The sequence below is a fragment of the Gordionus sp. m RMFG-2023 genome, chromosome 3 (assembly GCF_954871325.1).
Source record: "Gordionus sp. m RMFG-2023 chromosome 3, tfGorSpeb1-WG-v2, whole genome shotgun sequence".
Lineage (NCBI taxonomy): Eukaryota > Metazoa > Nematomorpha > Gordioida > Chordodea > Parachordodidae > Gordionus > Gordionus sp. m RMFG-2023.
This window is the reverse complement of record NC_088777.1, coordinates 29,632,113-29,656,893: the sequence shown is the minus strand read 5'-3', so window position 1 is coordinate 29,656,893 and position 24,781 is coordinate 29,632,113. Positions and strand designations below refer to the sequence as shown.

Genomic DNA, 24,781 nt, shown 5'->3' with positions numbered 1-24,781 from the left:
TTATTTTAGAGTTAGAAAATCAAACACTTTTTATTCCTCCTCTTAAATCTATACCAATAAATATCATTGTTCCATATATATTTATATGAAAAATATCAGTTCAGAAGAAAAACTAGAATGTGCAATACCTGTTCCTGAATATTTAGGGATCAGTAGAAATTTAAATGCATCAAGTACCAATTCAAGAGGAATAAGAGATTTATTTAAATACTATTTAATTCTTGAATTTATATAATTTAAAATTTTATACCATTATTTTGGGGAATCACAATTTTCTCATTTATTTGATGATGGATGAATCAGAAATTTTCCTATCTTATGAGGTGTTATTTAAAAATTTATATTTATTTAGGGTTATTCTAAAATTTTCCATTATTTTTATAAAATATATTAATGAAGTATATATATGTAATTTTAATTTAGGTGCACAATTAAAAAATCTTTTAAACTAAATTTTTATTCATTTGTATTTGTAATTTTTAACCTAAAAATTTATTCTTGCTAGATGAGAGTTTTGTGTTACCAAGGTGTGCTTTGTGATTGGCTCTAACTTTATGGCCCCAGAAGTTTTGGCCTTCCTCTTTTACGTTTGCCTATCACTTCCAAACTCTCAACCTTATTTCCTATATAGTTCATAGGCTTTCTCATTGTGTACCCATACCATCTAAGTCTGTTTACCATTATCTTAGTCTTAATGGCCAATACCATTAAACTTCCTAGTATTCTTGTACTTTGCATCTTATTTCTTGTTACCCCAGCAATCATCCTCAGCATTCTCATCTCCATAGTTTGTAGACTTCTCTCGTCTGATTCTTTGGTTGGCCATGTTTCAGAACTATATAGAAAAGTTGGTTGTACTATGGAACTGTATATTTTTCTCTCCAATTTGTGCGGGATTCTTTTGTCAAAGAGCACTCCAGATAAAGATCTTCACTTTAACCACCCTTGATTAATTTTACTCTTTATCTCTTTCTCTATTGTGCCGTTTTGAATAGTGGAGTCCAAATATTTGCAGTTTTCAATTGCCGGTATATGCCATTCATTTATGTCAATGCTCTCTGTTTTATCTTCTCCTATCACTATATATTCCGTCTTTTTTCTATTTACTTTTAGTCCATGCTTTTCTAGGATATTTATCCAACTCACTATTAGTTCTTTCATTTCATCCTTGGATTCGGCAAGTATTACAATATCTGCAAATATCTATTCCACGGGACTGTTTGAGGTATAGACTGTGATAATACATCTATTACTGTTATGAAGAGAAGTGGGCTGAGAGCCGACCCTTGATGAACTCCCTCGGCTATTGTGAAGCCTGTTAAAGTACCAGTTTTACCGGAATTCTCATTCCCCGTCATTTTTGACGGGCTATCTACTATTTATATATAATTTCTTTGATAACCAATCAAAATAGATTAATAAGTGTATGCTTATACTTAAATATGGAACAAATTGTGGTGATCTAATTTATAATTATTTTTGTGTTAAAAATTTAAATTTCTTAGCATGTGGGGACATCAAAGGAATTGGGGGCCCTAAATATAATTCATTAAGATGGGGAGTGGAGTTTTTTCATAGTGGAAATTATCATACTGTCCTTAAGTTAGTATTTTAAAATAAAATCTTTTTTACCTTATTTTTTTTTAAACAATTTTTTTTGTTTGTATTTACTTATATTTCTAAATGTAAGTGTATAATCAATCTTGTTTATAGATAAATCAAGAAATCTATTAAAAAATATATAGTATATTATTTACAATTAACGTTAACACTTATTTGTCTGCTAACTGCTGGTGGAATTCCGTTATCGGCTAAACATACATATATTCCAGCTTGAAATCTTGTGATATTGTTCAGAATAAGCATGTTACTGTTAGCGCTATTAAATATGGCTTGAAGATAAGAATAAATTAAATAAAAGTATACAGAATTATTATCCTTACAAATTATATTATTCAATTTTTTATAATTATGTTGAAAATTTTTAAATATATTTAAAAGAATAATAAAAAGATAAAACAATAATACCATTTTTTTTATGACTTATGGTGCTATCGATGAACTTTTGTTTGTGAGTAAACTGATATAAGTTATGAAACTTAGCCCAGCTAATATTTGGTGGCGGGTTTCCCGTAGCTTCGCATCTCAATAATATGTTTGAATATTCAGATACTATGGTTTCGTTAGAAGTGAGTCTATCAATAATTTTTGGATGGGCTTTTTACGCGAAATTTTGTAGAAATGATATTTTAAAACTATAACAAAATATTTAAATAATATTTTTTATATCGCAAGAGGACACTATTTTTTTTAAAAAGTTACCATCCATTTGAACAAAACTATGTGACTAAAAGTAATGGAGAATTTAATACAGTGATGTCGGTAGATTATTTGGCATGATAAAAAATTAATTTTTATTTATTAAGGACAAGGCCGTAGCCAGGAATTTTCAGCTAGGGGGCCAGCTGCTTACTTGAGGGGGTCACTATTTTTTTAAAATAAACAAATAATTAAGCATTCATAGAAATTTTTTGCTATTTTTATTAAAAATTTATTAATGTAATATGAATACAAAATAATACTATAATATGAATATACAAAATATAATACTATAATATAACGACGATTTTGATTTTTAAAATTTAATATAAATGAATTAAAGGATAAATTTTGTGTTATTTTTTTTTTCATAATTTTGCTTACGTTGATCTTTCATCGACTCTCTAGTGCTCGATAGAACTCTCTTTATTGTAAAGAAGAGGCCACACAAGAAGCCGTTGGTACCCTAATGATAATGGCTGTGAGTAGCATTTATACAATTCTTTAAATGCATGATGATATTTTTTTTATACATTATATTTAGGAAATTTTCAAAATTATGTGTTTCTTTAACTTCTGCAGCTAATAATCCTTTGACTATTTTCATTTCATGGTGTAACGTTTCCATATTTAAGTTTAATAATGATTTTAATGGGGCAATTTTATCCGATATAAAATAATCAGGGTAAAAGGGGGACAATGTATTAAAACATGATAGAAGATTATAGTCATCTTGTGTAAATCTATCTAAAAAACGATCAACATAAAGTAATCAATAATTTCATAATAATTTATTTTTAAAGAACTCCAATTGTAGTCTTTTTTACAATCAAATTGTAATTTGGTCTCGACTAAAAAATCTTGAAAATTTATAGGCGTTTTACGTACCATTGATTACTTCTGGGGAGTGAGATTAAATTTTGCTAAAAGTTTTTCAGCCTTAATTCTAATCAAATCAAAAGAATTACCGTTTCTTTTATTTTTTAATATATTGATAGTAAAATGAATACAATTTTTAACATCCACTAGATTAGTACCTACTGACTGTAGATACTTATTTAGTGGATCTATTGTTATTATATCTCATAAATTATAATGGCTAATATAACGTAATTTATATTAACTCAATATGATAAAAGACCAGAGGCTTCGACTGAATCATGAGAGAAAACCTCCGAATTAAGCGTTCTATTAGAAAAGTAAAATAATACTTCACCAATAGCCTCAAAATTCTCATAAATGCGAGATGCTTTCAAATGACCAGTTTACCTCTGGTCTCAAAGTCTCTTAAGAGTATGGCTTGCATATTTACAGGATACGTTAAAGCACCTAAAGAATTATACAACGTATTGTATAAATAAAAAAAATTAGAAATGATAACAATATTATTATTCCAATTTTGAACCACAAGATGCAACATGTGGTTGTAGCAATGTATAAAAGGAACTTTTTTATTAATTTTTTTTTGAAGTAGGGTTTGCATTTTTTATTTCGACCATAAATAACGTTTACCCCATCATATGCTTGGCTTATTATATTCGCTGAATAAATATTTAACTCATTAATTTGCTATAAAATGCAATTTAATTCCTATTAAATTTTCTTGGACATCTTCAGAAAAAATATACGAATAATTATGTTCAGGTTTTCACAACCTAGTGCATCTTTTGCCTCATCAGCCTTAAGACTAATAAAAGGCATCTCTTGTTATATTTATCTAAAATATATTCAAATACCATATCTGCCATAATAGATATCACTTCATTTTGAATCTGGGGTGATGGGGTGATGTATATTGGGCATTTTTGGGTATAAATTTCATAATTTTATTTAATTCAGGATTTTTTTGAATGGTGGATGAAAACATTGCTATAAATAGTCTAGAAGAATAAATTATGTTTTCATCAGTTGTAGCATCCCTAATTAATTTTTAGTGAACCAATCCCACAAAAAGGTAGCTCCTTGTATGCTAAGAAATAGCATCAAATAAATATTGATTTAAGATCGTAAAGATTATGGTTAATTTGTTGGCTTACCAAAATTGTTGTTTTCTCAGTATTTTTTTTTATAATACTAAAATATTCACCGCTATTTTAAATAACTGGTTATATTATAATAATAATAATGATTGAACCATAATAAATAAAATAATTATCATTGAAATAGGTACAATTTAAACGTGATTAAGCGCTTATATAATGTCATACACAAACATACATGAAAATGATAAAATATGAATGAATGATGATTTATTATTGGATAAAAATAAAACAGTATAGAAAGAAATTTACAAACTAGACATGTTTTTTGAATAAATATTTAAAATTTATTTTAAAAATATAAAAATAATATATCACAAAAATTTTTTTTAAATTTGGGGACCTGAAAAATTTATGGGGGCCATGTTTTGAAGCCAAAGATTTTTCCTAAGGGCCAGAATTGGGAGCCAAAATTTTTTTTTTTTTGGGGGGGGGCTGCCCTCCCCTCCCCATAGCTACGGCCCTGATTAAAGAGTGTTCAAAAAAAGTTTTGCCCTAAAATGATAAATATTTTAGGCGTGTTGAGTACACCTTACGATTTTATGGTTATATCGTCAATCAAACTTCGAGACCTTGTAACTAACATTTTTTAAAAATTTTAGGGAACTATTTCAATGTTAAAAAATTATTTACATTAGTAATAATATAATAAGCTAACAATAATTTTTTGCTTAAATAAAAAAAAGAAAATATATATTAGAATTTTATAATATAGCAAAACCTGACTATTTGGGCACTGTTGGACCAAGATATTTGCCCAATATATCAAAGTTAATAGCAGTTAATAGAAATTTTATTAGGATTCAAGATTTTGGAAATTAAAGAGTTGCCTGAAATATCAAGAGCCCAAATTAGACAGGTTTTACTGTATATGATAAAAAAAATAAGGCATTTTTATTGATTACTGGGATATGAGTTTTTCAGATAGGATAGAAAACATGGTAATAAATTATTTATAAAACCTAGTTGTATAAAAAGTTGTTCACGAGATATTGTAGTAAAACCTATCATGATTGATTGAATTTAATAAAAATTTACTATATCAATATGTAACCGCTAAGCTACGAATTACAAAATAATAAATAAAAATTTGAAGAACACTAATTATTTATTTTATTTAAAAAATAATAATTACTAAAATGCGAATAATTACAACCTCCAGCATTTTCTGAAAATTCTAATATTTTTCGATCATTATATTATTTTCGTTACCGATATAAAATTAATATCAGATAAAAATAAATATTAGAACATATAAAATTAGTCAATTTTTTTTGATCCGCAAAAAAAATCTCATTTCTTGATAACTAATAAATATTTGTTAGTGATAGAAGTCAGTGCAAATAATTCCTAAACTCAACCTCTTGAACTAGCAGGTAGGACAAAAGTTTAGAAAGATTTTGTTGTTAGTTCTCAGGGTAAAATTTTTTTATATAGTCAATTGCTTTTCTTACACTATAAGCAAGTCATTAAAATTAAATTACTAGGTATATTTAGTAATAAGGTATTATAATAAATATATATATATTCAAATTTCTAAATTTTTCTTTATTTATATACCATTTACAAGTAATAATATTTGAAAGAAATTTTGAAAATAACAAATAACATTTAAAAGTATAGGAAAAAAGGAAATATAAAAAATTATATTCAATAATTTAACTTAGAGCGTTGAGCTGATGTAATTCAACAGGCAGACCTCAAGGGATTTGCATAAAACCTTTTGTTCGACTCCCCCATGTCGTAATATATTATTTTTCCCTAAATTTTCATTAAAGAGAGAGTTTTATTGCCAAAATTTCCTAGCGTGGAGATGTTAAAATGAAGAATAGTTTAAATTTTAGCTTGGAAATTTTCTGAGATGGATACGTACGTTATATTTTACGGAAAACTATTTTCCCAACGTATAAGGATTATCCACGGGAGCCAACGTAATAAATTATTAGTTGGATGTTGGTAGTAATGGATTGGTTGTATCCTGGAGTGTTAGGCTTGCTGCCTGTGAGTACTTGGACCTTGTACATTGTCATAATTTTTTTGGGTATTGTTGTCCACGATTCTATTAATTCATCGGCTTTAGCAATTTTAATATATTCTTGAAAATGCTTAGGAGATATGGATAGTAATCTACTTTTTATGGTCGTTGAATTTATCCCTGCCATGAATTTCGTTGATATAAATATATCGTGGCTTTCTTTCAAGTCGCAATTGTGTGCGATTTTGGCCAGGGCTTCCGTGGGCTATAGTTTTCTTGGGATTTTGCATTCGGCTTCTTAGACTTAAAACACAAATTATTTAATATCAAATAGACAAGCATTTTATAAATTATAAAAATTTATAAACCTAATATATAAAATCATGATAAACATAAAAATTAGTCCCTTTTATAGGGAAAATAAAAAGCGCAATTATTAATTAAAATAAAAATGGCACAAAGTGAAAAAAAAAGTTTTTAAGAAGAGGAGTTGTTAGTTTTATTTTACATATTTGGGGATAAAATGACCCCTATACTTTTTGGAACTTTAATTATACCTTCGGATTCAGGAAGATCTCCGGGACCTAAATATCTAATTTATAATTAATACACCTTACTAAGGAATCCAAAATTATAAAAAAACCTTATTAAATCAAAACACAAACCGTATGTTTATAATGTAATTATAATTTTTATGTATTTAAGGCGAAACAAAAGAAGGATAAAAAAAGGAACTAGTTTAAAATAAAATAAACCATATTTAATATAAAGGATCATATTTTATTAACAAAGCATGTTTTATATATATTTATGTGCAGATGCTTGTATAGATAGATTTAATAATCATGGTTATTATAGGATAAAAAGGTAAAATGTATCAATCTTTAGCTTTTGGAATTTAATTTTTCTAAAGTTTTTTATCATAATAGTTATCTTTCTATATATTCTATATTATAAATCAAAAATGGCAAAAAACAATTTGTAGTATTGTCTTTTATATAAATAAAATCAAGAAATACTTAAAAAATTACAATTTCTGGAATATAAATATTTAAAAAGAGCAAAGTATGGGATAATTTTAATATAATACTAGACAATCATAATAAAAAATAGGATTTGTTCAATATGAAAAATTTCAGGGCATACTTACATATTAACAAAAAGTAGGGTCTTCACATTTATCTGATTTAAAAATCAAATAGATAAAAAAATTTTCTTCGTTTTATTCAATTAAGATAAAGCAATTGTTGATAATATGTTATTTTTACATGATAATTAAAATTATTGATTAAAATTTTGTTTATATCATTCTTATTATTATTATATAATTACTAAATAAAATATTATATTTCATTAGTATTATTTTAGCATAAGTATATATAAAATAATGTAATGGGCTTGGGCCGGGATTATGAAAAAATTTTGTAGCTTATTGAGGGATTTAGAATTTTTTTAATATTAAATCCGGGCTGGGCTAGGTCTGAGCCTACAAAATTTTTTATGGCGGGCCTGGACGAGGCTTGGGCATAGAGTCAAGGTCCGTGAAAGTCTCTGTATAGAATGGTGTAATGTAATAAATAAATTGTATTTTGTTGTTTTGGTTTATGGCAATATTGTAATAGATTAAATATAAAAACCATTTTGTAAAAGTTATATATAGATATATTTTCCCTTTAAATATATTATATTATATTAATAATATATTATTATTAAACACCACATTATAAACACCACATTATAAACACCACATTATAAACACCACATTTGGCGACGATTAATTTTTTTTAAAAAAGGAGATATATTAAATATAAAGGTCAAAATTATACTATGGCTAGCGAAGACTCGAAGAAGATATTTCTGAAGAAAAACGAAGAAGCATCAACATCTAGTCAATTCCATTTTCCAGAATTCGTCAAAGAAAAAGTGAATATTCAGGACTATGTATATAATTTAGAACTCATCTTCAAAGTAAAAAATATTCGATTAAAATAAAAAAAGATTTGTTATTAGCATACATAGGTACATATAATGTAATTAAAATAAAAAATTTCCACTACACAAATAATTTAGAGAACATTAATTATATAACTTTACTTGATAGTTTGGAGAAAATATCTAAGGATATAATTTTTATACTTTAAAAAGGTGGAGAAACTATTATAGATTTTTCTATCAAATTAAAAGTATTTGCTCATTATTTAATTTTAAATCGCTTATTGATGAACTTTTAAAATATATTTTTATCTTAGGAGTAGGGCGGCCTGAGTTGGATAAAGAACTTCGGTCAAACTATATCAAAGGCAATATCACTTTTAAAGATACCGTGCGTTTAGCGATCGCGATGTCTTCATTGGAGAAGGACAAGGCAAAAGTTAACAAAATAATTAAACATAACCCAACGCAAGGTTCCAAAATACTTATTTTAGGAATAATAATTATAATAACGTTAAAAAATTCAATAATAATAATAATTACAATGCTAACAAATTTAACCATAATAATTATATTCCTTCTAGTTTTAAACCTAACCTATTTCAAAAAGAAGTCATATGCTTTCGATGTAGTAAGGCAAATCACAAAGCGTAAGATTGTAGAACTCATGCCATACAAATGATTCCATCATGGAAACCTCGCCTGCCATTTCCTAATAAAGCTACCATTTGGTGCGAAGATAAATGGGTTGCAGTTTACTATGGAATTCGATACTGATGTTGCGTGTATATTATCATATCAAAATCGAAGTATTGGATAAATTTTTAGTGGAAGTCGAAGTAAAAAATATTTCAAAATTTCTACTTATTTGGGTAGTTAAAGGTGAGAATTCCCTTATTTTTGTAATGCCTTTTCTTAAGAATTTGGTATAAAACTTCCGGAAGATCGAATTAATAATATAAATATAAATTTTTCACTTTAAATACTATTGCATCGAAATTTCCGCAAGTTTTTTAAAAAAAAATTAGGTGAAATAAAACTCAAAGAGCGGTTATCCGCATACAACCGAGCACATTACCGATACTGTTACCAGCAAAAGAGTTCCATTTCCTTTGTGTCGAACAGTTGAAGCTGAGTTGCAGTTAGATGAAGGCGTTATCGAGATGGTGATCCAATACAACTCCACGAACGGTTAATATCTTAAAGAAATCCGGTGGCGTGCGGATATTTGGAGATTTTCGTTTAACAATCAGCAAATATTTAGAGTTAGATAACGATTTACTACCAACTTCGTCCTGACAAATAGGATCTCGGGTGGTAAAATATTTTCAACGATAGATTTAAAAGATGCATTTTTACAATTCGGAGATAGTCCAGAATGTAGGGACCTTTTAGTAATTTCGACTCATGTCGGTTATTACCGATACCTTGGGAATAAAGCTCCAATAACATTTCAATGCTTAATGCAAAATCTATTAAAGGGAATTCCTTAGTGTATTTTTAGACGACGTAATTATTACAGGCGAGAATAATTTTGATCATATAGTTAATCTAGAAGAAGTATTAAGTAGATTTGATAAGGCTGGACTGACAAAGACGACCGATAAAATTAAAATTGGAGAAAAGTCAGTTACTTATTTAGGTTATGTTATTGAAGAATTCGGAATTTGCCGTAAAAAATTGTAAAACACCATCTATAATTACTTTCGTTTCTTGGAATGGTGAATTACCATGAGTCGTTTATAAACGATTTACATTCTATTTATGCGCTTTTACACCGACTAACGAGAAAAAATGTGAGTTGGTTTTGGTCAGCTAAAGAAAATGAAATATTTAATAGAGTTAAAAAATATATTATCAAAAGAAGATACAATAATTTCTTATTCAGCCGATATTCCTGTCGTCATTTCTTGTGACGCTTCCGAAAATGGTCTTGGAGCTGTTATTGCACACCGATTTCTTACTGGCCAGGAGAACTATATTGCTTACGCATGGAGGACGCTTCTTAAAAGAATTACGCCACCAATGATCGGGAGGCTTCGGCGATTATGTTCGCTGTCGAGAAGTTTCATCAATATATTTATGAAAGACATTTTATTTTGGTTACAGTTCATAAACCTTTAAAATATATCTTAGGTGATAAAAGAAACTTAAATAAAATAACAAATAGCCGTTTAATACGGTGGGCGACGAAGCTTTTAAATTATGACTATGAGATAATTCATAAATCGGGTAATCAAAACAGATGCGCCGACGCTCTGTCCTGTTTAGGGGTAGAGAGAGAAAAAATTAATGAAGTTTTAAAAAAATATCGAAGATGAAATTAGAGAATTAAAAATTAATTTAATAGGAGATTTATCGTTCACTCGAAGTAAAGTGGTAAGTGAAATGAGCAATGATATCAATCTGAGATAAATTATTAAATTAATTTCATTGGTATTTGATAATATAAATAATTATTCGGAGATTTTAAAAAAATTTATTTTTATAAAATAATATTTCGTTCGAAGGAGGATTATTATTTTATATTGATAGAATTATTATTCCCAATTATTTAAAGAAAAGGGTTTTGAATATTCATCAAAAACATCCTGGGCTAGTGGAAATGAAATCATTATGTAGATACTATGTTTTTTGGACGTGATGTCGAAGAGTTCGTTAAAACTGCAAGAGGTCGAAGGAAACAGGGAGCCAGAGAAGTTCCGTTATAAAATTGAAACATTCCTACCCCACCTTGGAAAAGAAATTTGACAGGCCCCGTATTTGGAATGTATTAGTTAATTTGTGTAGACGCTTTCACCAAATGGGTTGAATTTGCAATTTTAACAAATATTATTTCGGCAAGTATAATAAATAATCTGCGTAATTATTTAGCTAGATTTGGGTTACCTCGCTACATTGTCTCAGATAACGGTACTCAGTTTATTGGATCTGGATTCAAAACGTTTCTTTTTAAAAACAATAAAACATTTTAGATCGGCCCTTTATAGCCCCAAATCGAAAGGTTAGGTGAGCGTTATATACCTACAGTAACGACGCGTTACTATGCTGGAAGGAGATGTGGAACTCCTGATCAGTTAAATTTAGATAATGTTTTACTTACTCACCGAAATCAAAATGCAACTTCCGGTAAATCCCCTGCCGAAATGATGTTTGGAATGCCGCTCAGGGCCACGTTAGATTAATGGAAATTATCTAAGAGGGAAAGGACTGAAAACGCTTATGGAAACAAAAATATTATAAAGATAGGAACTTTGAGCCCAGTGAATTTAAAGAGAAGCAGAAGTTTTGGGTAGAAAAAGAAAGGATTGCGGGATGGCATGAAGAGACAGTGGTTCAATGGAAAAGTGCGATATTGTATGATGCTGAATCTGAGGGTATTCTTAAAAACAAGCATGCCGACCAACTGATGGATGCTCATGTACAAACTAAGGAAATACCCATGACAATGATTGTGGATTTGGACAATGCAGAACATAATGGAAACAACTCTTAAAAAAAGACCCCAATAATCATGATGTATTCAATTTGTAGTGGGGAGAACTGTAATGTATTAATATTAAAATTGTATTTTGTTATTTTGGTTTAAGGTTACACTATATTGTAATAGATTATATGTATAAACGATTTTATAAACATTATATATGGATTGATTTTCTCATTTTAAATATATTATATTATATTAATAAACGCCACATTATAAACACCACAAATGACGATCTACACTTAGGGTTGGGGTTACAACATCTCAACCGAGGAAGGACTATTGATAATTTGAATTGCTCTGCTAATAAGTCCAGGCGAGATTTGAATTAGGGATGATTTCCAGCCATTCTTAATCAGAACTAAGGAATTATAGGTTTAAGTTATCTGATGTCCACTAGATAATAGATAAGCAACGAAGCAGGCTACTAAAAGAGCATCTCAGTATTTTCTTAGGAATGTTGGGATCTGATCGAAATTTTTTTTTATATACCTCGTGTTTTAAATAGGAGGGTGGCTTGAAGTCATAAATGATTATCAAATTTCATATTTAGAATGGATTTTAAGAGTATTTAGATTTTAGATTCATCATTCACCTGCGAACCATTGCTGTAAAGCATGTATTTTAAATATAGGAGATAAAATTTATTTTAAGAATAAATTTCGTTATAAGAAATTTCAGGCATTAAATTTTCGGCATAAGAAAATTTGATGCGGACAACGTGGGTAGATGAATTAATCCCATCTTCCACACCGAAGCCTAATTGTAGTGGTTAAAAGAGTACTTTACTTCAGTGTCTTTTATTCGCATCACTATAATTTTGGATTTAATTCTTCCTAATACATTACCGATTCGATGTTTCCCATAATCATTTTTTGAAAGCCATTAATCGGGAACTAAAGAAAATTGTATATTTAATAGTGTATATAATATTTTTGTTATATTTTCCAAGAGTGTAGAATTTAACGGCATATTTGTTTTATAATATCTTGGATATAAAGAGGCCTTTGCTATCTAGGCCACCTCTGTGTCCATTTCGAACCCTCTATAATATTTTTATATGAAGGAAATAATATGAATATCAGTAATATTAGTGTTGAAAATAATAATTGCAGATAATATATTTGGATAATTTTTGACAAGAGGCAATCTTAGGGTAAGACGATAAAAATTATCGGTATAAATCCAAAGGGATGGTTGTTAGGTTTGAGAATAATTGAAAGCATGTGTTTATTAAAAGGCGGTAAAACGTTTTCTGGTACTACGCGAAATACATGAGATAGTTGGTGTCGGATCATAGGCTAAAAAATTCTTCAACTACATTAATGAAAGCATCTTTTTCTATTGTTCACTTGGGAAGATGTTATACTCTATATTTGGTCGTAGAGCAATTTTACATAGGCTAAAAGAGAGATAGTCAATGGGTGTAACATGTATAAAACCGGAGCCTTTACATCTAAAACTATGTGAGCCATGAATAATAAATCTTTTTTGTGATTAAATGAAATCTTAAAACTGAGCAAAGAACTTGGATTAATGAATTAAAACTCATCAAAAAAATATTTGGAAATGTTTAATTTAACTTGAAGTTAGAAATGATTTATTTTTATTGGGATTGAAAAAATCTTTATAATAGAAAACTTTTATCATTGATTATGGATTTGTTAGCAGAAACAATTTGATTTTCACAAAGAAATTAAATTATTTCGATTGAGTGATAAAATTAACAAAGTAAAATGAAAGACTGGTTAATATTCATTAAAATCCACTTTCCGTTAATATGATTTTTGCAGTCAAAACAATCGATCGAATTTTCCCACGAATATGCATTATAAATGATATATTTTATTCCATTCTATTAATTGACACTTTTTTATTTCAATTTAATACGATATTCAGTACAATTTTTCTTGGAAAGTTTTATAACTTAATAAATTTAAAAATTTTAACAAAATTTTGTATAATTTTTGAAAATTTTCTAAAAATAAACACGTTTTAATTTTTAGATTAAAATAAATTTCTTTATTTTCCTTAAAGTTTTCGAAATTTGTGAATCTTATTTTTAAGTTTTGAACGACGTAAAAAATATTTTAGCCATAATAACATTATAATTTATATTTTATCACCTAATAACTCTGAACACATTAAATTAAACATTATTTTAATAATAAAAGATATGCCAAAATTTTAATATATGAGGTAAGGTATTCAGTGAAAATTATATTGCGGTGTATTTGGTGTAGGAACTTAGTGAAATAAAATAGGAACTCCTAGTACATGTTATTTTTAAGTAAATTTAAACTAGCAATAAAGGAAATTTAAGCCCCCCCCCCCAAAATGATATATTATTATAGACGAATTTTATAATTATCGACCTATTTTTCACTATTTTATTTTTAAATTTAGTTTTAAAAGTATATTTCATAATTTTGTTTTATACTACTACCATGGTCAAATTTAACAAAAACGTAGCGAAAGCTGCGTCTACCGACATCTTCAATTTGCCCTTACCACTAGATCTGCAGAGCCCATTGTTTCTTTTCCCTTTAATAAATTTTTTAATCGCCATGAATACTCCCAGGTCGAACGATCTTCATCGCCAAGAGGCAGACAGCGATGAATACTTAATGGCGTATCTTACCTGGACAGAAAATCAAGCTAAAAAACTATTGTTCCACCGCTTCCTCCTATGAATATTGTTCTAATCGACCAAAGTCCCTCCGGAAACTACAGCAGAGAGTCAATGCTCAACCAAATATGGCAAGGTACAGAAACGGATTTACTAAAGCTCTGATGTCGAACTCCTCAATGAAGAGAAAGACATGAGATAAAAACTTTTAGGAAGATCATTCTACGAATGATTCCTCAGAAGAACATGTTTGTTAGTGGTACTTTCATTGAGGTAATCAGGATTCACGAGCTAGCGGTTCATTCGAACTGGCCCACTGTAATGACTCACGATAATTCATACTATGCCTAATATCTGAACGGAAAAGGGATCAAGCTTGTCTGCTCTTTCGTCAATCCAAGAGTCCGCTAAATGACATGCTTCGTACCTTACTATTGGGGTTGTCCCAAGAAGCTATCCACCTTAAAAATTAAGCAAAGAAAATAAATGATATTTTCTACCTAATTAAGACAACCAGTTCCCAACACCCCCATTTAGGGTTGGTCAATACCTAGAGGCTCTTTTCAGTGTAGCAACAACGGGGATCTGAGGAGCCCTCGTTGTCAGAAAATGGGTTACCACTCAAATGAGGAAGAAGGCCGCAGTTCCAAGTCTGGTTAAAATAGAAAGGCGCCAGATTTTCTCACATGAGCAACTCAAAAGCAACGTCTGAAAATAAAGGTGACAATCCTCTTTCTCATTAGTCGCTATCTACGCCGTGTACCAGTCGTAGCCTAAAGTTGCCAATGTGAGATATAGCCTTATTCAGTGGAGTAGATAAGAATTTCCCTTAGGGAGTACCTCTAAAAGTCTGGGGTTTACCCCCTCCTTCCTCCCCCAGACTTCCATTTAACTAGCCTTGGGCCTTTTGTACGAACTTTGGCAGGGTTTATTTTAAAATCATATTTCTTTCTACCTTTTCTTTATAAAATTATTAGCAATATTATTCACTTATTAAAATTACACAAAATTTAACTTTTAATAATTTTTATTATAGATTAACATTTGAAATAATTATTTTTTTAACTATTTTATAAGTTAAATTTAATACTAATAAAAAAATGGTTAAATAAAATTCAGTCGATTCTAGGAATATGTGTGATATTAAAGCAAATGTATATAGATAATTTTATACATTCCTTAAAAAATAATTTCAAAAGCTTGAGTAACAAATTATATTTAAATGAGTTGTTATTTTATTTTTAATTTAAAGTTGATTAATGAATAAGAAATCAATTATTAATGAAATAAGATCGATGACTTTTAATACAAATATTATTCTTTAATTATACATGATCAGGCGCGTACGCAGGAATTTGGTCTGGGGGGGGGGGGGGGGGGGTAATAAATTTTTTTAAGAAATATTATTGTTTTTTAAAAATATCAAGCATAAATTTATTAGGACTAATAACTATTCCTAATACACAATTTTAAATCAATGTGAATTATAAAAAAATTATATGTAAAAGAATCACTTAAATGACCCAAAATAGAAATTTGAATTTTTTGAGCCTTTACAAAAGTTTCTTAGGAATAATTGTATTTTGTATGTTATATATTAATGTAAAATCTAATCTTCGTTGGGATTGAGCTAATTTTTCAATTATCTCATCCTTGCTTGTCGTCAAATGCCTATGAATATTCAAAAGATCCAAATCTTTCAATCTACTTTCACATGTTGCACTTCTTGGTATGTTTTTCAGAGACCTGCAGACCCGGCCACTGGACCGGACAGTATTTTAATTTTTTTAATATAACACCCAAGTTGGGTCTTAATTATTTTTTAAAAAAAACCCAGGCCGGGCAAAACAGCCTATATTTGAAATTGTTATTATTAGCTATAAAAATCAAAAATAAATATAATTTATTTTAAAAAAATCCGGGCCGGGCCTAAAAATTTTATTTAAAAAAAAGCCGGGCCCAGGCTGAAAATTTTAAAAATAAAGCCGAGCCGGGCCTAAAAATTTTTAAAAAAACCCAGGCCGGGCCGTTACAAATCTTTAAAATAAATCCGGGCAGTGCCCTGCAAATGGTACTTCTGCAGGCCTCTGTTATTCTTCTTAAAAAAGAGAGTGTTCTCTCATTAGTTTACTAATGGGAAGAGTTTATAAACCCTTTTAATACATTGGTAGTCTAAAATGTGTTTGAAATAATGCAGAGCATCCATAGCATTTTTTGAGACTATATCAACTTTAATTAATCTTATAAACATAGTTATTCAGCTAGTAAGGCATCATAAGATACTTTAACATCTTCATAATAAAAATCTAACAAATTTTTATTTTCTATCACCATCTGAAAAATGTTGGGAAGGCTTTTGTGGAAGTAATATTTGCAGATGTAAGTGCTGCATGATGAATTAAAAATTCATTTATTTGGGTTATAAATGTATCTGCATCTAAGATATACTCTTCTATTAATGTTTTAACGATGAGCTTGCCTTGCTACAAGTCGAGGGAGACAAATATTAAACACGTATATATCTGCTTTTGACTCAACAATAAAATATAAAATATGAAATTCTTCAACAACATTAGCCCTAATTTCCTTGAGTTCTGATAAAATGCTTTCCGCTATTCTCATCTTCTTAATCAAACCAATGTCATGTTTTTGAAAAGTAATACTTAAAATAGTTGTATAATTAAATAATACATTCTAATGAGAAATAAAATTTGGAATAAGCAATGAATCCAATAATTTTCTTGCTTCTGAGGAAATATTTCTATCAGGCCATTGTGATATTTCAGTAATAGCAAATAATTGGCTCTTCTAACTCCTCAATAGCTGTTAGTGCTTGATGGAAGAGGCTCTATCTCGTTGGACAAGGTTACAATTTCTTTTTCCCTGTTGGACCAGAAATTTCAGAAATAATTATTATTTGAATAGAAATGTGAAAATGGTAGATAAATATTAAGCCAAAAATTTGAAAATAATAAATAAATATTACGCCGGAAAACTTGAAATCGAAATTAATTGATAAAATAACGTATGAATGTGATAATAAATGTAATAAAATATATATTTAATATGAGATACGAATAAATATTAACAAATATAAATTAATATAAACAATAATATTTTTGATAAATATATCCGGCATCTGCATTTTTTGGCTTTGAAGGGGGGGGGGATTTTCCCCCTGCCCCCCCCCCTCTGCGTACGCCAATGTATATGATATATTACATTAATAATTATTAATATTACACATCAATAAATATCATTAATTAAGAATATATTATTTTATTGCAAACAAAATCAGTATGAGATTATAAGTGATTTTTAATATATTTTAATAAATAAATTTTATTTTATTATTCTTAAAATTTTATACATTTTATGGTTGCTTTTTTGAAGGAAAAAACACATAGTTTGACTTGATAAAAAAATCAACATAATATTATTGGTGGTAACAATTTTTGACAGGAAGTTGATAACAAAAAATTTAAATATTATTCAGGTGCATCTTAATAAAAATCATAGAAAGTAAGGTTGTTATAGTTTAGAAAAACAAACAAAATTTGACAAGCTTCTTACTTAGCTACTTTGATAACAGAAGAATACCAGAAAAACAGCTTTCTAATTAAAATTCCATAAGAATTTTACATAAATTAATGTTACATTAACTTAAATGTATGTAACACAAAATGAATATAAGTATAAATTAAGTTGATAGTGTTGTTAAACAACTCGATTTGAGCCGATTTATAAAAATGGCCTCAATATTTTAGCCAGAAAATTATTGCCTTAACCTTGAGATTTCGCTAATTAATGTCCAAACTTTTGTGCCATTGATGACCAAAACTTCAGGCATGCGTAATTTTTTTCTGGATAAAATAATGAGTTAGTCGTTTTAAAAAATGCTAGTTGATATTATATATGAAAAAAGTTTATAATTATTAAAAATGATCTATCTAAATTTCCTCTGAACAATTGTTTATAAAAACATAAGACTTAAGTTATTTAGGATATAAAAGGGATATGAAATGAAGATAAATACATATCGTATTTCAAAGTCATTATTAATTCTTAATTTTGAAAAATGGCTGGGAGATTTAACCTCCCCCTGTGGCTTTGCCACTGGTCTCCCTTTATATCTGAAAACTGGTATCAAGGACTGGCTAGTCGACGACCTGTCAGTGGGCCCGACGCTTTAGGATCCCGAGTCGTTTACCTATCATGATCTTGGGCAGGTAATTATGTGTATTGTGTGGTCTGCCTTTTTATACGATGTTGGTGAAACCCAGGTAGAATCGATTGCTCTACCTAATCTAGGTGGCATTTCCAAAGGTATATTAATTATTTGGCTTTAATTTTAATCGGTTTCCTATAATCAATATAGTTACTCAAAACTATATCAAGGTTCATTAGAGTCCGCTTTTACCAGAGCTCTATCTAGACGAGAATTCAGATTAAAACTGATAGATAAGAAATAGGTGATAATAATATTCATTCCTTTAAACTTACTTTATCTCTGGGTTAAGCCAAAAAACTTGACCCAGAGATTTCACAGTTGCTACAAACGTTATGGAAAAGGCACTGCTAGAAAAAATCTGCACCCGTTCTGCATTATTTGCAAAGCTGTTAGTCCCAAGAGTTATCTGTGACTTTTCAGAGGTCCCAAAAAATTTTTTATTACCCGTTTAGACTTAAGTCCTTATCTTTTATACATGCCAACCTTGAGAAAGATATCTATGCCTGCAAAATAGATATTAGATCAGCATTCTTCTCGATCTATCTATCTGCCAAGGATCAAATTTTTGGGGTTCCCTTCCAAGAAAATCCTACCAATGCCCTGTCTACCCCATTTGTGTCTCTTTCAATCCATAATGTTTTCGGATCTTAATTTTCGACGCCTGCTAAGATGGTACGGAAGTTTCCTAAAGTATAGAATTATATGAAATTCAATTTCAAAGTGACAGCCTCCTGAATAATCTTCTAAGTATTTGGTGGATTTTACTGGAACCAAGATAGATTTACAAGGGAAATTTGTAAACCCAAATCCTTACAGGGAATGGCGTCGTTTTAATACTTAGGAGTAACATTTGACCTAATGGTGTCGTTAAACTTAAAACGGTTGATATCATATTTAAGATATCACTAATCTTCTACTTGAACAATGTAACTTGCAATTTTGATATAGATTTACCTTTAAATTTGTCTGTGAATTTTGTTATATTTTTATGAGCTGATAAAGAATTCTTACAATCTTTAGATCCCAAAATTTTGAATGGAGGTTTCCCTAGTAAAAGGAGTACCACTCTTGAGACCATGGATATATTTAAAAAAAAATACATTAGAAAGTTGATGAAAAGATTAGTATAAAGAAGGGAGTATAAATAAATTTAGCAGGTCAGAGGGAAATAATTACATGTTAAAGTCATTGCATTAAAAAAATGAAGTTCTTTAGCAATTAAAGTTGAAAATAATTTGCGAAAAGGTAAAAATGAAAGGGGAAAAATATATTTAAGTCATGTTATTGTAGATTCTTAAGCTTTTTTAGGGAATTGGAATATAATTTTAATCAGATCATAATAAATAGATTTTTGGTCACATTCTATAATTATGGTTTTGTAAAAGTAGAATAATCAAAGTTTCAAACAATCAGCAATTTTTTAAAAGTATTGTTTGGTTTTTTAAATAAAAATTGACCCATATATATAAACTAATCATTTTATTTAATAAAAAATATATATATTATAAAATAACATACAGGCTATATATAAAAGAGAGGATACCTAGAGAATGGCACATATGAAATATTAATCTTAACTTATAACTAAACCTCAACCCTATTCTCTTTTCTATAACACTTGCACGAGGAAGTGGGTTTAAGAAAAAATTGTAACAAGCGAACCCTAAACTATAATAATTATTTAAATTGGAAAAGTTTTGTATAACATATCATTTACAAAAATTTAATTTCTAAAACGATTTTTTTTAATATAAAAAAAACTACGCATTACATTATAATTAAAACCTGTGCAAATAAGTTAAAACTATCTAAATACTTAAAAACAATTAAAAACTGGGCAAATCATGTATTCTTGTTATAAATTTTATTAGGGCAAATCCTCCCTTATTTGGGGATACATGCATCAGGCCCTTTCCCACTAATATAAATAGCAATCTGCTTACTCCAGCAGAGACTAAAAAAATTATAAAAAATCTCAGGAATTTTATAATCTCCCAACACACAGTTTGTTCCTATCACCTTGGGTTTCTTAAATATTTAGCTCACAAAATTAAATTACAAACACTTGAACTTAGGGAATTCTTATTCCTCAGGCAGAACACACAAATAAATATTTTTGAATTTAATTATTGATTAGTAAATTATTTTTTATACAGCTTCATGTAGTGTTATTAAATGGTTTGTTTTATATCGATTGCTAACTTAATAATTTATCCAGAAAAATATTACCCAAGCCTGAAGATTTTGTTCATTGAGGGTACAAAGGTCTGACATATATTAGCGAAATTTCTAGGCTTAGGCAATATTTTCCTGACTAAAATATTGAGTTAGCCATATCTAAAAATTACCTCAAAACAGACCGTTGTTTATTTCAAATAAAAAAATATATAATAGGAACAATTAAACTTTTAATCTAAGAAAAAGTGAAATAATATGGTCTATTTTGAGTTTAAACTAAATGTTAAAAAAATTGTATTACTTAAAACTAGAGCTATCAAGGCAAATTTAAATATTTTATACAACTCTACTAGATTTAACCAAAACAATATTATTGTCTATCATTTAATATTATCATTAAGAATTATCAAGGGTACCAAAGCTATGTTGAATCAGAGATTTAATATCAATGCCAAATAGATAACATGCAATTAAAAGGCATTAATATAAAATATTTTGATTTTTTTTCAAATATTATTATAATTATAACTAGTGTTGCTATAAACTCTGATTTATATATTTAAAAAACTTCTAATTTGAAGAATACTAGTTATGACAAAAAAAAATGTGAAAATTTTTGTTAAACCACCTAAATATAGTAAAGGATTAGTGTATTATAATATTATATATATAATATATACTCAAAATTTCCAAATACCCAGCCGACTTAGAAGGAGGATCGGAATTGATTTGGCACATATAAAATCCATCATCTTTGGGTGTCACAGACCTTATAATTAGAGTCCATACGTTACCCAAATCGTTGGCTGTGATATTCATTCTCGAATTTCTGACGATCAAGTTTTGTTGAAAAGATATAATGGTTTGACTTTCTAATTTTAACCATGCAACCTTTAAAACAATATATTATATATGTAATTTATATATTGATTTGTATTTAAACCTTCAATCAAAAAAACAAGCAAAAAAGTCACCCCCCCCCTCCTTGCCAAATAACTCTTTACAGAGATATGTGATTTTAATCCTCCTTAAAGCGAGAGACACATTTAGGAAGAAGGAATGCCATCTCATAAAACTTAGTCCATTAATATCAATCTTTGTAACTAGCACCGTCAGCAGCTCCCTCTGCGTTTAATATCATTTAATAAGATATTTTTTATTTTTTTTAAAAAGAGCTTTACACTCTACTGTTCTCCTCATAACCATAGACAAATGTTAAGACTGTGTCTTAGATGGTTAATATAGATACATAATTGCTTTTTAGTATAGGCTATAAAATTTGAACTAGGACACCCTATTTTTGCTTGTTTTAAATACGAACAAGTTCATCTTTTTAAAAAAGTAGAAGCTAATAAAAAGTCAATTATTTTTGTATGAGTCTTAATTGTTCATAATTTTTATTATAGATCTAAATAGAGAAAAAATTGAATAGTAAATAACATAACTATAGAATAAAGATATTACTCTCTTTAGTAATATTATACAGTATATAATATATATTTTTGTAAGAAATTTAATTTTTAAGCACAAATAAACCAATATTGTTTTAATATAAAAGTGTTTACATTACCACATTCTGATATAATTAGTAAACAACCAATCTCGTTTATTGACTTATAATATAAAAAATTAAAAACATTGTTCTAATAGCTCACCTAGTCTAGTTTAATGTCTGTCTATAAATCCAAGGTTTAGGGTTCACATTTTGGTTTTATTAATACGGGAACTGTATAATTTTTTAAAATTTAATTAGTGTTGTTGATGCTAGTTAGATTTATTGGAGAGATAATTTTGTAAAAAAAAATAGTATTATTAGTTATTTTCGATTAGATAAAATGTGCAGACACAATTAGTGGCATTTTTTTAATCACGGATTATCTAGTATAAAGATACTTATTAAATATATTTCATTCATTATATTTATATGATATCCTAAATTAAAAATTACAATCAATTATATTGAATATACTTCTATTTATTTTTGGATAAAAGAAAAGTGCATCTTTTATTTAAGATCAAATAAAATTTATTAATACAAATTAAAATAAAGAAATATTTTTATCAACACAAAATATCGATATGGATATCAAATAAAATATGGTTTGACTTAATGTCTTCATTCTTGGTCTGGATGGGCATGACTTGGTTTGGGAGGTAGGGGTGGGGGGGGGGGGGTAAAAATATATTTTTTTGATATGGGTAATTTTAATATGGTTTGACTGAAAGTCTTCATTCTTGATCTGGATGGGTATGACTTGGTCTGGGGGGTAGGGGTGGAGAGGGGGGGTGTGTAAAAATAAAAAATTTTACGATATGGGTATCAAATAAAGGCTAATTTTAATATTGTTTGACTGAAAGTCTTCATTCTTGGTCTGGGTGGGTATGACCTGGGGGGTGGAGGTGGAGGGGGAGTGTAAAAATATATTTTTTGATATGGGTATCAAATAAAAGCTAATTTTAATATGGTTTGACTGAAATTATTCATTTTTTGTCTTGATGGGTATGACTGTCAGGCCCTCAACATATTAACAAAATGTCTAGTTGGATAGAATTTACAGAAATAAAAGAGAATAAAGATAAAATAATTTTTTAAATCTTTAATTGGTTCCAATCCTGAACTTGGAATATATAATTTGCAGTGTTCTATATTTAGTGCGTTATTCCATAGCTATTTTTTAAGTATCGATAGCATTAGCATGCTACATTTTTTTAAAGAGCTCGTTACTAAATAAATAGCAAAAATTATTATAATAATTTTATTATTAATTCTAAAATTATAATCTTTTTATTTTATTTATTTAAATTTACATTTAAAAATATGCATTGTAAATATATTTTTCAATATAAAAATAATTTTTAAATGCCGACAGTAGACATTGATAATGAAAATAATTTTGGTACAGATTAAATAAAAATTTCAAATTCAGGATTGGAACCGAAAAAAGATTTAAAAAATTATTTTATCTTCATTCTCTTTCATTTCTGTAAATTCTATCCAACTATACATTTTGTTAATATGTTGAGGGCCTGACAGTCATATCCATCAAGACAAAAAATGAATTATTTTAGTCAAACCATATTAAAATTAGCTTTTATTTGATACCCATATCAATAAATTTATTTTTACACTACCCCTCCACCCCCACCCCCCAGGTCATATCAATCCAGACCAAGAATGAAGACTTTCAGTCAAACCATATTAAAATTAGCTTTTATTTGATACCCATATCGTAAAAATTTTTATTTTTACACCCCCCCCCCCTACCCCTAACCTTCAGACCAATTCATACCCATCCAGATCAAGATTGAAGACTTTCAGTCAAACCATATTAAAATTAGCTTTTATTTGATGCCCATATCAAAAAAAATTATTTTTTACACCCCCCCCCCACCCCTACCCCCCCAGACTAAGTCATGTCCATCCAGACCAAGAATGAAAACTTTAAGTCATACATATTAAAATATGCTTTTATTTGATATCCATATCGATATTTTGTGTTGATAAAAATATTTCTTACCCCCCAAGACCTAAACCCGCCCATTATGGGGGAGATATTGACCTCCAGTTGAATAGATCTTTTGATTAGCTATCGAATGATACCCTATATTAGACATCTTATTTCATAAGGCCAAAAAAAAACAACATTGAAAATTAATGAATAACAATAAAATTAAAAAACGAAACGAAACGAAACGCGCGGAAAACGCTTTTTAAAATAAGATTCTTCTATATCATGGTTCAAACGTGATAATGCCGTAAAGTTCTTTATCCTTTAAAAAATTGAAATGTTAAAGGGATCCCTTTAAATCCCGTGAAGATCCCGGATAGATATGATCCCTTTAAAAATTACTACAAGTTAGAAATAAAAAAGAAGGAATGACAAAAATAAATAAAAATTTAAGAAAAATTGAAAAATTTATATTTTTTAAAAAAATTTTAAAAAATTACGATATTCTATTTTTGAATGGGAATTTTCCTTTTTTGATTGACACT

General features: G+C 28.5%; 2 protein-coding genes across 2 annotated transcripts in view; both read right to left on the bottom strand.

Annotated features, from left to right (window-relative positions):
- Window positions 1-552: 552 nt before the first annotated feature.
- LOC135926868 (uncharacterized) lies at window positions 553-1,358 on the bottom strand. The gene is made up of 3 exons (XM_065462801.1): window positions 1,254-1,358; window positions 941-1,203; window positions 553-835 (listed from the first exon to the last, which is right to left on the bottom strand). The coding sequence occupies exons 1-3, from the start codon at window positions 1,356-1,358 to the stop codon at window positions 553-555; spliced, it is 651 nt and encodes a 216-aa protein (XP_065318873.1).
- A 391-nt stretch (window positions 1,359-1,749) lies between these two features.
- The window catches only part of LOC135926867 (lachesin-like), a 36,690-nt gene continuing 13,658 nt past the window's right edge, over window positions 1,750-24,781 (bottom strand). Inside the window, exons 3-5 of the mRNA XM_065462800.1 lie at window positions 21,468-21,678; window positions 2,029-2,217; window positions 1,750-1,892 (exon numbers count right to left, since the gene is read on the bottom strand). Coding sequence (XP_065318872.1) covers window positions 1,750-1,892; window positions 2,029-2,217; window positions 21,468-21,678 — 543 coding nt within the window. The remainder of the gene's footprint in view (window positions 1,893-2,028; window positions 2,218-21,467; window positions 21,679-24,781) is intronic.

What these genes read in the sequence shown, in the direction of transcription:
- LOC135926868 (XM_065462801.1), bottom strand. Translation starts at nt 1,358, where the DNA reads ATGACGGGGAATGAGAATTCCGGTAAAACTGGTACTTTAACAGGCTTC. An exon ending in GCCCACTTCTCTTCATAACA is followed by an intron (nt 1,204 to 1,253) that starts GTAATAGATGTA and finishes CCCGTGGAATAG; the next exon opens with ATATTTGCAGATATTGTAAT. An exon ending in AGTAAAATTAATCAAGGGTG is followed by an intron (nt 836 to 940) that starts GTTAAAGTGAAG and finishes TTTTCTATATAG; the next exon opens with TTCTGAAACATGGCCAACCA.